This window comes from Pundamilia nyererei, unplaced genomic scaffold (assembly GCF_000239375.1).
Source record: "Pundamilia nyererei isolate P.nyererei 1_Seehausen unplaced genomic scaffold, PunNye1.0 scaffold00066, whole genome shotgun sequence".
Taxonomy (NCBI): domain Eukaryota; kingdom Metazoa; phylum Chordata; class Actinopteri; order Cichliformes; family Cichlidae; genus Pundamilia; species Pundamilia nyererei.
The window spans coordinates 230,339-247,206 of NW_005187467.1; the positions used below are offsets into that span (position 1 = coordinate 230,339).

General features: G+C 41.9%; 1 protein-coding gene across 5 annotated transcripts; it reads left to right on the forward strand.

Moving 5' to 3' along the window:
* The first annotated feature begins 1,311 nt into the window (after window positions 1-1,311).
* On the forward strand, window positions 1,312-16,658 carry bicra (BRD4 interacting chromatin remodeling complex associated protein). 5 transcript variants are annotated; one of them, XM_005735894.2, is made up of 15 exons: window positions 1,312-1,360; window positions 5,025-5,070; window positions 5,174-5,219; window positions 5,806-5,871; window positions 6,134-8,203; window positions 8,394-8,561; window positions 9,852-10,451; window positions 10,851-11,043; window positions 11,126-11,223; window positions 11,408-11,542; window positions 11,644-11,696; window positions 11,789-11,937; window positions 13,056-13,150; window positions 13,249-13,354; window positions 13,483-16,658. In XM_005735894.2, the coding sequence occupies exons 2-15, from the start codon at window positions 5,030-5,032 to the stop codon at window positions 15,294-15,296; spliced, it is 5,634 nt and encodes a 1,877-aa protein (XP_005735951.1). In that variant the 5' UTR covers window positions 1,312-1,360; window positions 5,025-5,029; the 3' UTR covers window positions 15,297-16,658. The 5 variants fall into 5 exon arrangements, with proteins under 5 accessions (XP_005735951.1, XP_005735952.1, XP_005735953.1 ...); XM_005735895.2 differs by having other exon boundaries at window positions 13,252-13,354; XM_005735896.2 differs by having other exon boundaries at window positions 8,394-8,552.
* Window positions 16,659-16,868: the final 210 nt, after the last annotated feature.

A 16,868-nucleotide genomic window follows, 5' to 3' on the forward strand; every position in this document is an offset into this window, starting at 1 on the left:
AAAAATAAACAAATACATGAATAAAAAGAAACATAATTATAATGGTGTTAATGAGTAATTAAGTAAAACAAGGAAAAATAAAAACAGTTAACTGTTCCCCACAAATTCAAGTGCACTGCATGCATGTCTTTTCAGTGTAATCAGTCAGCAACTGCCATCAAGTTGTAACAGAGTTGAGGTTATTTTCCAAGTCTAGGGGCATACAATCTGAAAAGAAGTGACCACACACTCAGGAATAACTCTTCATTTCCTTTTATTTTCCTTCATTTCCATGCAAAATGGATGTTAAAAATAGTGATAGTTGTGATTTTATTTGTAGCAGCTTCTGACAAATCCTCCTGACATAATTACTCATGTGATTTGTGTCTTTTTGTGTTTTTGAAATTATTTTTGGCTCTGTTTAGCAGTGCTCAAACAATATTATTGATATGGACCATATAGAAACGTTTGCACATTATAATGCTGAACAGCATACTTCAGGGTCACCACATTGTCCAGGTGAGCAAACCTGATTATGTTTGTAACATTCAGCAGGTGTTGGCAGAACACTAAACATTGTTTGGAAAGTTAACATGGTCCAATATGGCCTATCGCTTTTCAGTATAACTGCAGTATCCTATATGTATATATGGATATTGATTATCAGACAAATAATTCATATCAGATTTGCTGTGTAACTGGTACACTATTTCTGCTTGCTTTGTGAGCTGTACTAGGCTACTTTGACTGATAAACACTTTATAGCATAATCCGTGACTAAGGGTGTAATCCCCCTGTAGCAAAAATGTTATTTTAATGTATTTTATTTGAAATTATAATCCAATTATACTTACCAACAAATACCTAAATGGAGGAACATTAGAATAAGGGAGTTACAAGACTAAGTTTTATAGGACACAAATAATTAGTAGTTAAAAGTAGTGCATAACTTCAGTTACTTTATATTAAAGGATGCACAGATTAGTAATTTTTAGTAGTGCACTGCAACTGTATCAGGGATGTGCCTTATCAGGCCCAGACGTTTCCAGGTATGTGCTATTTACTTCGTTTTTAAACATCAAGGGTTAGCTTTTCGCGCGATATCAGCTGCAAATCTCCAGTCCTTTTTCCTAAATTTCAGACTTCAGCTTTACAAACAAAAACAGCCCCACAAATTTACTGAGAAATGTGTTTAATTGTACGAAAAAACTTTGCCAAGCACGTCGAAAGAAAAGTTCTGCCACGGTATACGCAGGAGGATAAGATTTCAATCAGGCAAACCGGAAGTCTCCTGTTTCCTGCCTTGTAGTTGGGTCCTGTACAGCAGCCCGTGCGAGGCTGTCCTGGAGACCCCGCGCTGCCTGCACCTCTATCGTCTCGGGTGAGTTTGTTACAATGTAGCAATTTCTCTATTAATCCAAAAAACTGTTACAAAGCTGCAATATTCGCGAACTGCACGCGAGCCACGAACTGCACAGCTACCGCAATCGAAGCGCCACGCTGCCGCACGAACCGGCGAACATGCTCATTTTCCACCGAATTCCCAAGCATACCCCCCTCATCCAAGAGTATTCCAACATTAACTCATATTTTGCTTACAAGGAGAGATAGCTAGCTACGCAATTGCGTTTACGCTTCAAATCAGACAATACTGCCTTGTCTTTGTCAAATCGAGGCATCGTTGTGCACTAGGGGTGTTAAAATTGTGTCACTCGCTGGTTTGTTTTGAATGTCAAAGCCTCAAGCTAGCTGTACGTCTCAATATTGTTGATAGCTTGTTGGCTTAGCTGGTTAGCTAGCTAGGCTAACGAAAGTCAACCCAGATGCGTTAAAATGACTGAAAATAGAGGCAAAACAGTGGTTTAAAATTAAACGTTTTGTTAAATTAGTGTTTTAAGTCAGCAGTGTGGCTACGAAATACTCCGTGTTGTGAGTAATAAGCGAAATATACATGCAAAGCTCTTTGAAAACACTAGCTAGCATGTAGCAAGCCTCTTGCAGTGACTCCATTCATATCCTGCGTACTAGCTGCGCTCTAACCGAGCAATGGCTACGATCTGCTGCTGCTTCAGAGCGGCAACTGGGTGTACGGTCGCTTTATAGGTCTCGGTAAACTCGTGGAAGCTGATTTGAGATGGTGTTTTCGTGTTGTTGGAAACGAAAGGCACAGCTGGTGTTTTGAGTTGTGGTAAATTCAGCGGGAGGCGAGAGCCCGTTCTCGAAATCTTTGCAGGCGGAGCGAAAACCGCGCGTTTTCAGTTTGTTGTCTATTGCCATCCGCTGTTTTTTCGGATTTTAACAAATATGAGTTCTGCTTGGTCTCTCGATGGGTTCGTTACCACATGGGGATTTCTGTTGTTGATAAGTGTAGGTGTTAAAAGACGTTGAATTTTTTGAAAAGCAGTTTCTGTATTTAACTGTAAACTTTATTATTATTTTATAATTTAAGGACCTCATATTTTATTTATCACGTCATGCTTGCTTTATCCTAACAAGACACCGAAATATCTGACAGTGATAGGTGATGTAATGATTTAATGAGTCATTACTCATAATTTGAATTTTAAAAACACACAGGGGAAAATCAAGGACTTTGAAATTAATGTGATGGACTTCATAAATGTTTATTAATATTGTTATTAACTAACTATGTAGCCCATACTACCTAAGAGTAATTAGAGTGAGTTTATGTTATTCGGAAACTATAAGAAAAACATTAACATTGAAATTTGTGTTGATAATGTATATCTAGAATGGGTTAATACCATAAAATTTCTTGGTGTGATCATTTATCATAAGGCCTGTTGGAAATCACATATCACTTATGTGAGGGGAAAGTTAGCACGGGGCATTGCTGTCTTGGGGAAAGTAAAACAATTTCTGGATAGGAAAACATTGTATATGTTATATTGTGCTTTACAATTACCATACATGAGTTATTGTGTAGAGATTTGGGGCAATACATATAAAAGTAATATTCAGACTATAATCATAATGCAGAAAAGGGCTATTAGACTAATAAATCAGGAGGGGTATAGGGCTCACACAAACGCACTCTTCATTAAGACACAAGCTATAAAATTCCAGGATCTGGTGAAGTTTAAAACAGTGCAAATAATATATAAGGCAAGGAAAGGGATGCTCCCAATCGAAATAAGTAAATGGTTCTTAGAAAGAGAAGGGAGGTACAATTTTAGAGGGAAGTGGAATTTAAAATTACAAAGAGTAAGAGCAACATTGAAAAGGATGTCTATTTCAATAGCGGGAGTTAAATTCTGGAATGAATTAAAAGAAGAAATAAAGGTCAGTAGTGATATGAACCAGTTTAAAATAAAACTCAAAAAAGAAATTTTAAATAAGTATAAGAATGAAGAAAATGCAATTAACCCAAGACAGCAGTTAAACTGATGTTTATTTTCTTCTGCAAATTAGCAAATCTAAATATAGTTTTAGTTGAACATGAGAAAATATATTTTTGTGATGTTATGTTCTAAGTTGAAGGCATTGTATACGATTTTTGTTGTTCAAATTTAGATGATGATGATGTAAACCTGAGGGGGTAGGGCTAAATAAGTATATACTTCTGCCTACTTTTCAAACAACTACATGGAAAGATTTTATGAAATGTTGGTGAATGTATATGTTTGAAATAAAAATGAACTGAACTGAACTGAGTGTTTAAATATAACTTAGTCTTTTTGGATGCCAAATGACCATGATGGTTAGTCCAGCTTACTGGATAGCTTTGGAAGCAAGAAAAATGTTTAGATTTTTAATGCTTGTGATTTTTCAATAAAATGCATTTCTAGACCTGGTAGAGTTATGCCATTTTTACATTACAGCTTAATCCATACACTAAACTATGTTGGAATTGAAAGTATTTCTGTATCTTGACAAATTTTTAGTCATAAAGAGTAAAATAATACATTAGTTCAGTTTAAAAACAGAATTAGAAGGTTTTGTGCTTTTAGAGAGATACTGTAAGCTAGTATAGGCTGTTCTTCATCAGTGTTGCACATCGATAGGTAATTAAATGTTAAATGTTTAGTTGTACTCTAATAAATTAAAAGGAACGTATCTTATTGTGAAATTGTTTTACTGGTGTGGCTCACTAGAGATCAAATTCAGTTGTATGTGGCTCATTAACTGAATATAGTTTGAACCCCCTCTTTGTCTAAACTAACGATCTGAGAACATAATATTAAGATCTGTGGTTTCTTTTTGTAGTTCTTCTAAGGAGTGAGCAGCTAACTCAAATCTATGTTCAATTACAATTATGACTTCCAACAGTTATGAAAACAAGATAAATGAGGTAACAGAAATATTTTTGCTTTCTTTTTTTCTTTAGTTTCTTTTTGCAGGAGTACGCAAATTTTGCCTTTAGTTTTTTAATCCAGTGTACTTGTTTTCTTTACAGTGGTGTTTATTTGCCTCTCACTAAAAACCCCAAGTCACGCCCCAGATGCTGTGACAGTTTAAACTTGGTTAACAAGCAAAACAAATTAATCTGTTTGGAAACCGACTGATAACCAGGAGTCCAACGGGGAGCAACAAATATATTATTTCATTATTTTTTAAGTTAATTAGGAACAAAGTAATAGTGATTATGATATTTGCACCAATAGAATAATTTTGATGTTTTCTCATGATGACAAGCAGTGCTGAAAATATGTTTTATTGCTACTTTGCAGTGCTTTACAAAAAAATTTAATAAAAATTTGTTACTTCAAAGGATTAGTAATATTAAATAATCATATGAAATTAATTCCTGTCATGCTGAAGAAGCATAGGACTTGAAAAACATCACTGTTCTGTAGTTCACTATCAAGTGTGGCAAGCCATAAATCAGCTTCTGTGTAAACATGGAGACAAAAATGGCTGGGTTCGAGTCCACTCTGGACATTTCTTGTGTATCATTCCCCTCACTCTCACTGTTCTTTTGCATTGCTCCCTACTGCCCTATCAAAATAATAATAATAATTAAAGCATGCACTGACAATGAAATAAATCAAGTTGTCATAAAAACAATTTCTCATCTTTAACAGTTGTCATGGATGATGAAGACGGCAGGTGCCTTCTAGATGTAATTTGGTAAGTTAATGATGACTCGATGAAAATCGGCTAAATCTCATCACAAACTGGTCAGCCATTTCTTCCCTTGTACTGTGAAGATTCACTTTGTTTTCTCTTGCAGTGACCCAGAAGCTCTCAATGACTTTCTTCATGGATCTGAGACCCATGTGAGTATGAGTGGGGGAGGGTTTTTTTTTTTAAAAGAAGAGAAAGAAAGATGTCTCCTTTTTTTTTTTTAAGTTTATGATTTCTATTTACAAAAAGTGAGTTTGTAATTGATGTGATGAGGAGTCATAATTATGCATATTTTTGTTAGTGCTGGCATCAGTTAGTGAAGTGTGACTCTGTACTTAAGTCACTTTAGATTACACGTTAATGCACTCTGAAACCTGCTTCCCTCACTGCTTTCATGTAATTTTCTTATTGCTGTATCTGCTTAATGGTTTTCTTTGCTTTTGATTTGCACTATTTGTAGTTCCAGCCTCCCTTCCCTTTTTATTTGGCATATTCACAAAATGAGAAACGATAATACTAACGCTTCCCAACTCTGTATTACACCTATCATTTTGCCTTTTTGTCACTTATCCTTTTACTGGTTCTTTTACAATCTGGGTTTCCTGGACTGTATTCTGTCCTGTCCTTGCCCTTCCCCTGGCTGATGGTTTGTATATTTATCTGTCCTGGTGACTTTTGCCTGCTGGTTTGGGTGCCTTTGGTTTCCATCTTTCCTATCCTTTGTGGGTGTGTCTGTAGTTGGACACTGACGACCTTTTGGATGGTTCAAGTGACCCCTCCAGCTCATTCTTCTCTGCCACTGGGGTGAGTAAAATCCCCCAATGCTCTTCCTTCTGTTTTCTATTTATATATGTCGCATGCTTCACCTATTACTCCTCTCCCATCTACTAACAAATCTACACTTGACAGGCTTTGTTTTGCTGCATTCTGACAAGATATTTTTGTGGGGTTTTTATATTTGCATTACTTTGTTCATTTCCACCCCTTACCATCATATCTAGTGATAAAAATTTACGTGTTACCTGATTTCACTTATTTCCTCTTCGTTTTCCTCCGTTCCTTGAAGGGCCACGTTCCAGAGGTCCAGCCTACAGCCCAGCTGTCGGCCAATGAGTCAACAGGCCTTCCTAGAGTCAGTGTTGACTTGGACTTCTTGGAGGATGATGACATCTTGGGAGGGTCCCCAGGTGGAGAAGGTGGGAGCAATGGCATTGGGACAAATCATGAGCCATGTGACATCTTGCAGCAAAGTTTGGCTGAAGCCAACATCACAGAGCAAAGCTTACAGGAGGCAGAAGCTGAGCTGGACCTGGGCTCCTTTGGAATTCCAGGCCTTACACAGGTGGTTCAGACACTGCCTGATGCCAGCCTTGCTGGGGCTGGAAACAGTGCTGTTGGTGTAGGCATTGGTGTTGGGGGAGCAGCAACAATTTTTCCCGGGTCAGCCACGAGCACCACTGCTACTCCCTCCAACGCCACAACTGACATGCTAGGGTCAGTCCTTGCTCAACAGGGCCTTCAACTCCAATCCCAGGTCATGAACAAGGCAATCAGTGTTCAGCCATTTATGCAGCAAGTGGGCCTAGGAAATGTGACGCTTCAACCCATTTCAAGTCTTCAGGCTCTTTCTAATGGGAGTCAATCTGGACATTTGGGTATTGGACAGATTCAGGTTGTGGGTCAGCCTACCGTCATGACTATCAATCAGTCTGGCCAGCCAATCCTGGCTAAAGCCATGAGTGGTTACCAGTTGCACCAGTCTGGGCCAGAGGTATCAGGTGCTGGTCCTCAGCCAGGGCTTGGAGGCTCAGGAGGTGGACTTCTGATCCAAAGTAATAAAGCTACTCTCGGATCCCCAGCTTTAAATGGACCGGCTGTTTGTGTCAGCAGCACAAACAGCAGCAGTGGTGGTACAATGACTGCTCCTGCTGGGCTTGTGGGTTTTGGCAACACCCTTCTAAGTTCAGGAATAGGATCCCAGACACAACCTCAAGGCCAAATCATGCAGAACGTGATCATCCAGCGCACACCACCACCTATTCAGCCTAAACCCCCTCAGGGGGGAGCCATCCAACCGAAACTCTTCAAACAACAACAGCAGCAGCCACAGCCAGCACCCCAAGTCTTGCAAAATGATGCCCACAAGGCCCTAGGGCTGCAGCAAATTCCAGTTTCTGCTGCTCAGAATGTAGCCTTCCTGACAGGAAAGCCAGGCTCCAATGTTGTCCTGAGTACTCAAGCCACAACTCAAGGCGCTCAGTTTCAGCAAACCCTCTTCAAGCCACAAGCAGCACAACCATCTGGCAAGCCCCTGAGTGTACACTTGTTAAACCAATCTAGCAGCATTGTTATTCCTTCTCAGACAGTTCTGCAAGGTCAGAACCACCAGTTTCTCTTGCCACAGCTGCAAGCAGGTGGGCAGATCCTGACCCAGCACCCCGGGGGCCACATCATCACAAGCCAGGGTCCTGGTGGACAAATCATTGCAAACCAGATTTTAACTGCAAACCAGAATATCAACTTGGGTCAGGTGTTGACGTCGCAGAGCCATCCTGGGGCAGCCCACATCCTCTCTGCACCCATTCAGCTCCAGCCTGGCCAGATGGGCACGCCTACCCTATTTCAGATGCCTGTCACATTGGCTCAGAGCCAAAATCAGACACAGACCCAGACTGTCTCAGGTCATGCCCAGACAGTCATACAGGGCATGCCAATTCAGAACCCCCTGACCATGCTGAGTCAGGTGGAAGGACTGAGCCCCGCTGTCAGCCTTCAGCCAGCCTTGCAGCCTCAGCCAGGTGGAGTCCCTAGCAGCACAGTAGCAGCAACTATGGCTCAAGGACAGCCTGGAGAGTGTGTAACTGTGCTGGGAAGCTCCACAGACCAGGCTACTCATCCCACTCAGCAGCTTGTACCACAGCCATCTATCCTTGCCATGCAGCCGGCTTCTACTGTGTCCACGGTTACCACTGCATCTTCCTCCTCTCCGTCCATGTCAGTTTCCACCTCTTCCTCTGTCACAGCAGTGGGGCTGGTCCCCCCTCAGGCTCAGCAAAGTCCAGGGAGGTTACTGTTCACCAACCAGGGCCCCAGCATGATCCTGAGCCAAGAGTCTCTGCAAATGTTTCTTCAACAGGTCAGTGTTCAAACTTAAAACTTTTGCTTACCTTGTGTTCAGTTAACATTGTCTAAAAAGATGAATAACATGCATGGAGTGATATCTTGGTTTGACCTCTTTGGTTTACTATTTTACTCCCCCTTCCCTCCAATCCCCTTCCTCCTTCCTTCCCTCCCTCATCCTGAAATGGTAAATGTACTCCAATCAGGAGCAGCACCACCAAACAGAGAATGAGTCAACCCCCTCTGTGGGCGTACCTGCATCTGTAATCGTCAGCAGCAACAGCATCACTACTCCGGCCCCTGCTGTCCATGACAGCCAATTAACTGACTCTTGGGTGGGCCAGAGCCACAGCCCTTCCCCTATGGTAAAGCAGGTAGAAATGCCCCTTTATGTTGAGCCCCACCCCCTTGTTGCTGCTGCTGCCTCCACAACAATGTTAGGATATCTTATCTTTTCTCCTTACTATTCTGTACCTCTCTTCTGCATTGGTCATTGCTTCTATGGCGCTCACCCTTGCTCTGCATTTCCAAAGAACAAATATGATTGTTGGCTTGCGGCTTCTGTGTGTTTCTTATGTTGCTTAATTACATGCAAAGGCATGATCATTCCAGTTGTCCATACCTATTGCGTGCTAACTACTCTGAATTTAGGACTGGCAAACAATATTCAAAGGAATATCTTTTTCTTTTTTTTAATTCATTTGATATTTTTAATCAGTTCTAACATCCTTGACTCAAAGCTGAAATGGGCAAAAGTTATGGTATAATTGGACTATATATTTTAGCATGCTGAAATATACGAGATCTAATCTTTTTTGGCCTTTTCTGGATTTCTGCCTACAGCAGCAAGGCTAGAATAATCTCTTCACTAACACTGCTTAGTCACAGTAAATGAACTCATCTTCATCTGCTGCATTACTGATTAAGGACTGATGAATTGATTCACTCCACACTATCTTCCACCTCTCACCCCTCTGTCCCCTAGTGTGACCAGGGTAATGAGCCCCCCCAAAACCAAAATGACATGTTCACCTATCCCTCGTCCCTCAAGTCTGCAGATCACCTCCTAATTTACCACCACAGACCCACAGATCTTGATTTCTTGCTTTTGTCTACAGTTTTTCTTTTTGGCTCGCTAAATAATCATTGCCCTCTTCTTATGTGTAAATGCTAGAAATAAAATCTGTGAGCTTCTACTACTTTTACTTTAAAATCTATTAGTTTTTAATTCTAACACTTTGCTTTTGTGTTTGTTTGGTCGTTATTTACTTGTGTTTGTGTACATCGGGATTGGGTGATAAATCTGTATTATTATCTATTAGTTTATTTGATTGTTTCTGTTTTTCATTTTAAAGTGTGTGAGTGTATTATGATATTTGCAATTAGGATTTTTAACCTAGGTGTAAGTATTAAACTCAGTATTATGATGTATACATATAGTACATCATAATAAATATTGATGTCAAAAACGTGAAAAGCCATATCGCCCAACCCTACTTTGTGTCAAATCTCAGATTGTGTCCTGGAAACTTATTCGCTATAGACTTTTTGTATGTGATTTTTCTTCTTTTTTTATGTGCTTAATATCCTGATTTCATTCTTCCTTAAACTGTTTGCTCCCTTGAATCAGATAAGCATACTGTATTTTGATTCCACTTCTTCAGGTACCCTCCAGTGGACATCAGCAGCCTCTGAAGATCCATAGAATGTCTCCTTGTCCACCTGCCACAGCACCACCAGTGGCAGAAAGTCCCCAGCCTTCCCAGTCTCCTCTTACTCTGAGCCAGCAGATCCAGTCACCACACCACCAACAGCAGTCACGCCCTCCCTCTCAGCCTCAGCCACAGTCGCAAACTCCTTCTCGCTCATGCACACCCTCATCTCACCCTCCACTCTTTATTGTCCATAACCAAATTGCAGAGTCCCCCAAACCAGCTCTACAGGGCCAGCCACAGCAAACGCCACCCCAACAGACACACATTCAAGTTCAACTTCAGCCTCAGCCGGCCTCTCAGTCTGCCCCTTACCAACAAGACATGCCTCCTATGTCACAGTCACCGAAGCCTCCACCTGCACAACATCAGTTCACTGCAGCTCCTGTCAGCGCTTGTGCCACCACTGTGGTTAAAACTCATGTTCCCATCCAGGGCCTGACATCAGATCAGCAACATAATCTGCAGTTAGTAGGAGCACAAATTCAGACTCTTTCAGCCATCTCTCAACCCTCACCTAAGCAGAAACAGCTGCTGGAAAGGCTTCACCAGGTATCATTACAATGTTACACATTTCTTCTTACTGAAAACTTGTAACGTAATTAGCATACAATTAGGGATCTTGACTGTAAAATCACTGTGTGTATTTTTGACTTATTCTTTTTTCTGAGGTTCAGCAACATGCTAAGTTGCTTTCACTAGTACAGTTTGTATTGTTGTGGAAAAATAATATATGCGATTTCTGTATATATACTTAGTTGTTATTTTCCTTTTGTTCAGTTTAGTTCCATTTATGATTTATTTTTCTGTTATCAGTTGGGTTAAATACATTGTGAACATTACCAATAAACCTACCAGTACAATATCAGCATAACTAAATTAGGAGCCTAAGCATGCTCCAAAATATTTTGAATGTAGGTACAAATATATCTGTCCTGATGGTATTTCCAGGTCCAGCAGAACATCATGCTACAAGCTAAGCAGCCTACTCAGCCTCAGCCTCAAATCACCACTCAGTTTAGTTCCCAGCAAGATGTGCCTCTTGATAAAGTGGTGATTGCATCATCATCAGCCAGCACTGGTACACCTGCTCAGCTACCCTCAATGCTGCAGCCGACATCAGTGCTTGTCAAAACTCCTACAGGTTAGACATTAATTATTGTCAGTGATGCAAAACAGACGTTGAAGTGTTTCCTTTTGTAATTATCTTTATTCTTTATTGCTAGCATCAAGTGACTTACAGGTATTCTCAGGAGCCCAAGGGCAAGCTGGAGCAATGGTGAATCAGACTGTCACTCCTGCCAGCCTTACCCAGCCTGCACAGGTATGTAATATAACCCAATTCCCAGTAAGAACATATGTGTGGTATTTGCCTGGCGTTATTTTGTGCTAAAACACCTTTGTCAGTGAATATAAAATTTAACAGGGATAGTATTTTCCCAATACATTCCTTTTGTATATTTTGTCACTTTCTGCTTTTAAATTTCCCTCTTGTTTTCCTTTCTCAGGTTCAGCCAAAGCCAGGAGTGATAAGCTCTGTTGGAGGGGTGACTCTGGGGAAAGGTGGCATGCAGATACAGGTGTTGGGAGCTAGTCTGACTCAAATGCCTGCTCCACAGCCCCCAGCTTCAATACAAGCTCAGGTAAATGAGTGTTGCTACATGTTTGTACTGCCTCTGGTATTTAAGTTTTAGTATGAAAGGTTTTAACCCTTACACTTTATATTTGTTTGTTCCTGTTACAGACAACAACAATAATGAAAATGCCTTTCAGCGCAGAGCCCAGTAAAGAAGCCAGGTATGTTCCATGGTAATTTTCCAGGGCTTCTTTTAATTGATTCTTAAAAGCCATATTTGTGAACAGTATTAATTTTACACACTTCACTGCAGGATGCTAGAACAGCTAAGGAAACATCAGGGTTCAGTGCTTCACCCAAACTACAGTGCCCCTTTCTGCTCATTTGAGGACACACTGCACAGACTCCTGCCTTACCATCTCTACCAGGGAACTGCCAACTCTTCTCAAGATTATCAAAGAGGTAACAAATTGCCTCTTTTGTAAAGCTACCAATAGGGATGGGTATCGTTTAGGTTTTATCCGATACCAGTACCAAACCGGTACTTTTGAAACTGTGCAGGTGCTTAAACGGTGCTCAAACCGGTGCTTAAAGAATGGAGAACACAAAATTGGTCCAAAAACCTCTCATGTTCAGCTGTTTGTAAAAAGATAATAATGTTAGCCTTTTCTGCAGCTATGGGGCATATATGGTATCACTCTTGGCTGGAAGCAGTGCTTAAAAAATGGAAAAAACACTTTGTCCAAAAACCTCTCATGTTTAGCTGTTTTCCACTTTTTCTTTGGTCATTTTAGCCTTTTTGGCCAGGGTGAAGGGAGTATCTGCCATCAAAAAAGAAGACAGCCGCATGTAACTACTACGGTGTTTGCTAGTTCACCTTACATGCATTAATGTAATAACGTGGTTAGCCTACTCAACGTAAATTACACACGAACAACATTAAGCTACTCACGCAGAGAAGAACGGCTGCTGCCATCATCATCCTCATCATTTCTGCTACACTGGCAGGGCTAGGGGCCAGGACTCTCCTCTTTGGGTTTTTGGGGGATGTTGCTAACTCCGGGTCCGATAACAGGCAACCCACCCGCAGTAGATGTGCTCGGTGTGAGGTCTCGCAGCAAGCTATCAAATACGGCGCATTTCTCGGCTTTAAAAAAAACCCGCTATGCGTTGCCAGGTGTTTCATCGGATTTGAGGTGTTACCTCTGACAGTATCACAGTATCAGCTTAAAGCACTTGTTGCAGGCTGCTGAGTTTGCATATTTTGCTGTGAAGTACAGCCAGACTTTTGACCGCTTCGCCTTGGGCATTTTTAATCTGTAGCTCTGCTCTAAAAGAACTTACGTACCTGGACCCGCCTACTATCCTCAGAAACGTAAAATGATTGGCTAGAATCCAAAGTGTATGACATCTCAGAAAAAAAAGCACCGAAATGTGCGCTGCTTTTCGGTCTGGTTACTACTGTTTATGTCAGAACCGCTGCCATCGTGGCACCGGATATCGGTACTCATCCCTAGCTACCAATGTATTGCTTGATTTATAGTTGAGAATTTTCAACAATTTGGTTCTCTTTTACACAGTGGATGATGAATTTGAGAAGGTCTCCAGCCAGCTGCTGAAAAGAACTCAGGCCATGCTGGATAAATATCGTTACCTGCTCTTTGCAGAGTCAAAAGTAAGTTTATAAATCAGCATGTTCACTGCAAGCATTCTTAGTGCGTTTTTGTCCTGAATTGATTTTAAAAGTGATGCTGTTTGGCATATGAACATGAGCAGAGACTGGGCCCCTCGGCAGAGATGGTGATGATCGACCGGATGTTCATTCAAGAGGAGAAGGTTGCATTAAACCAGGACAAGATTTTGGCAAAGGAGAGGCCAGGTATTTTACCACTGTCTGTGGTTATTAAATTATTAATAAATAATTAAAAAAATTATTAATAAAATTTTGTAGGTATTCAAAAATAAAGAAGGTGTGTTTTAATTATACATTTGTTTATTTACTTGCAGAAGAGTTTGTGGCAAATGTGCGAATGTTGGAGAGTGTTTCATCCCAGCAGAAATTATCATCTGCTGAACCCACCCCAGTGAGCGGAGGGGTATCTGCTGCTGTCCCTGCTCCAGCGCCTGCTGTTGCTGTTGCTGCTGCTCCTGCTCCTGCTGCCATCCCATCCCCTGTTCCAATCATTGCCCCAAACCCTCCGCCTGCACCCACACCAGTTTCTGCTCCTGCTCCTTCTCCTGTCTCAGTTCCTTCTGCGGCCCCTTCTCTTTCCCCTTTCCCTCCTACCAAGCTCGTGATAAAGCAGGGTGGAGGCAGTGCATCTGTGTCCTGGTCCAGTAGCTGTCCTCCTCCTCCAGCTCCACCAGTCAAGCCAGTGGCTGAACCCACTAGCCAGATCTCTACAGTTCGTACTCCAGCATCGTCATCCTCATTTTCATCCTCGACATCAAACTCTCAAGCGGCTGATGACGATGATGCTCTTCCACAGCGAACGAGCAAACCGCCTATCAAGACCTATGAGGCTCGCAGGAGAATTGGTTTGAAGCTAAAGATCAAGCAGGATCAAACGGGGTTCAGTAAGGTGGTCCACAACACTGCCTTAGACCCAGTGCACACACCTCAACCTCAGCTGAGCAGCCAGTCTATGTCCCAGACTCAGCCGCAGTCTGAAGCTGCAGTATCACAAGCGAAGGTTCACCCTTTATCAACCCCTTCGGCCACGGTTATCAGAACTCAGTCCCCTGTATGCACTACTTCGTCTGGCTTGTCAGTCACAATATCAACCTCTCAGTGTAACCCATCACTGAGAGGAAGTGTTCCTTCCATTTCAGCCTCATCTTCCTCCACCTCTTCATCCCATACTTGGTCTTCATCCACCTCCTCATCTTCCATTCAAATGAATGGGACTTTGGATCACCACGACACAGGTGGGGTCAAACACAACCCTGCCTCTACTGCCACTTCCTCACAGACAACTTGCCGTCTTCCCCTTCGAAAAACTTACCGGGAAAACATTAGTCCTCGGGTCAGACCTGGTGTCCCAGGTGGAGGAGATGAAAATTTGTCCTACCCCAGAACCACACCATCACCCCCCAGACACGAGGCCTCAAATCCTCCCTCAGAGCGGACAGTGATAGCAAGTGTGAAGGTAGAGAAGAGAGACAGGGAGGCTTTACTCACTCACACAGATTCAAGCCACGAAACTGGCCGTTTGGGGAGTGCAGTGCAGGGGCTGGACGAAATGGATGTGTTTAGTCGTGGTATCAAAACCACGCAACACCATCATCTCCCACAGCTTCTAGACAGAGAAGGGGCCAAGGAGAGAGGGGAAGAGCACACAGACCAAGAGACAGATGTAAGTAAATACAAGAGGTTGAGTGGAAAAAATCGACATAAGGCAGGAGGAACATTCAGAATGGACCAGCATGCCCCTGGGCCCCCGTCGCCAGAGTCTTCCTTCACACGAGACTCTTTGCTTCCTGCCAAACGCTGCAAGTCAGACTCTCCTGACATGGATAACGCCAGCTTCTCCAGCGGCAGCCCTCCAGATGACTCACTGAATGAGCATCTGCAGTGCGCCATTGACAGCATCCTTAATCTGCAGCAGGAACCCTCTACCCGCGGACACCATATTAAAGGGGGCAACAGCAGACCCCACCAACACCAAAGTCAGCGCCCTGGGGGCTCAGCGCCCTCATCACACAGACCTTCAGTCCCATCCTCTTCCTCTGCTTCTTCGTCCTCTTCCTTGGCCCAGCACCCTCAGGTTGGTGGCCGCGGCCACAACGGCAGCCTGGTGCCCCAGACTCAAAGTAGATAACAGCCCCTCAGCCTCGGACTCACAAGGGGAACTATGAAACAGTTTAACGAGGCAGGGGAAAGGGGCACTGTGAAAACAGTATCACTGTAGTACTCTGCCAGGCTGTGTTGGCTTTGTTTGTTTATTTGAATTGTCCAAACATTTCTTTGTCATTTACAGTCTAAAGTTGCCCCATGATGGAAATACAAACATAGTCAAAAATGGTGAATTGCAGACTTGAACATGCTCGACAGATGTGCTCCCTCAGCCAAATTCGAGTAACAAGATGAAATTGTCAGTGACTATTGTTCTCTAATTCTGTCTTTATTTTTCACTTTGGTCTTTTTTTTCCCCTCATTCACTTGTTCATACATTCCTTTCATGTGGTCTGAGCACCAGTCTCTGTCCACAGCGGTTCATCTTCTGGTTTAATCAGTGTCGTAATGAGCATCAGGCATCTTATTCAAACAGTTTAAAAGGTAACAGCTTTTCACTAAGAGAGCTGCAGAAGAAAGGCCAAAGAGGTTACAGCAGTGTAGTACTGTAAACAGTCATAATACATCCAGTGTGCTGCCGGACCTACCATATTTGATTCTCTTATCACAAAGATAGTGTTGCTCCAGAGATGCAAACAACAAATGCTAAAATGAAGCAGTCCAACTCTTTATCAAGACCATGCTTCTTTATGTAGTGTATTAACCCTAAATATCAGTTGCTTTGGTCTTAAGGTAAACTCCTCTTGAATTGAAAAAAGTGAGTACCATCAACCTCTGTGTGTCTCCATTTTAAACAGATATCATGTCTTTTTTTCTTTTCTTTTTTTAAGTAAATGTTGAGGGGAAAAAATTGAACGTTTGTAAAATTGGTTTGAAATTGACTGCTCAGATGCTGTTGTACTGTCAGGATGTAAATGAACTTGTAAGAAATGCATTTTTTTCTGCTTCTATTGTCAGATGATTTTCCAGTTTCTTGTTTTTAGACTGCACCTCCACTCACCCCCCTGTTGCCTGTGATGCCAGGTTAGGACTTTATGCATTTCAGTCAGCAGGGGTCAGGCAAGGTTTCTGTGTTTTCTGTCTTTTGGATCTTCCTGTCACTGTATGCCTGCCTCACTTGAGTTTTTGTTTTTCTTTTTGTTTGTTTGTTTGTTTTTATTTCCCCCCCTTTGTATAAGCCTGGTGGACAATTCAAACACAAACACAGCACAAGCATTGAAATTGAAAAAAAGGAACAATAATAATGTACAAAAAAGACCGTGAGAGAATTTGAAGTATAGTATTACAGATTAATTTTGTATTGTATTTATTGTGTATAATGACACTTTTTAAAAAGAAAATGTACATTTAGTAAAACTGTAAATTAAACCTTGCTTCTTTTATGAAATATTGCAGCGTCCTGTCCTCTGCTCTTTTATTCCTCAACTCTGTTCCACCACTCGAGGCTGCATTCCTTTCGTTTACTAACGCTGACCGAGGAGGACTGTATGATAGTCAGGAGGAGGAGATGGTGGTAATGGTTTCAGCACTGGGGTGTGTTCTCTATCAGACAGTCAGCAGGTGGTGCATAGAAGTGAAATCATAGAGCTGGTTTGTA

Excerpts from the sequence above, each read along its gene's own strand:
- bicra (XM_005735894.2), top strand. The coding sequence starts at position 5,030 with ATGGATGATGAAGACGGCAGGTGCCTTCTAGATGTAATTTG. Across the intron at positions 11,044-11,125 it reads GCTTGTCAAAACTCCTACAG|CATCAAGTGACTTACAGGTA; the intron begins GTTAGACATTAA and ends CTTTATTGCTAG. Across the intron at positions 11,224-11,407 it reads GCCTTACCCAGCCTGCACAG|GTTCAGCCAAAGCCAGGAGT; the intron begins GTATGTAATATA and ends TTCCTTTCTCAG.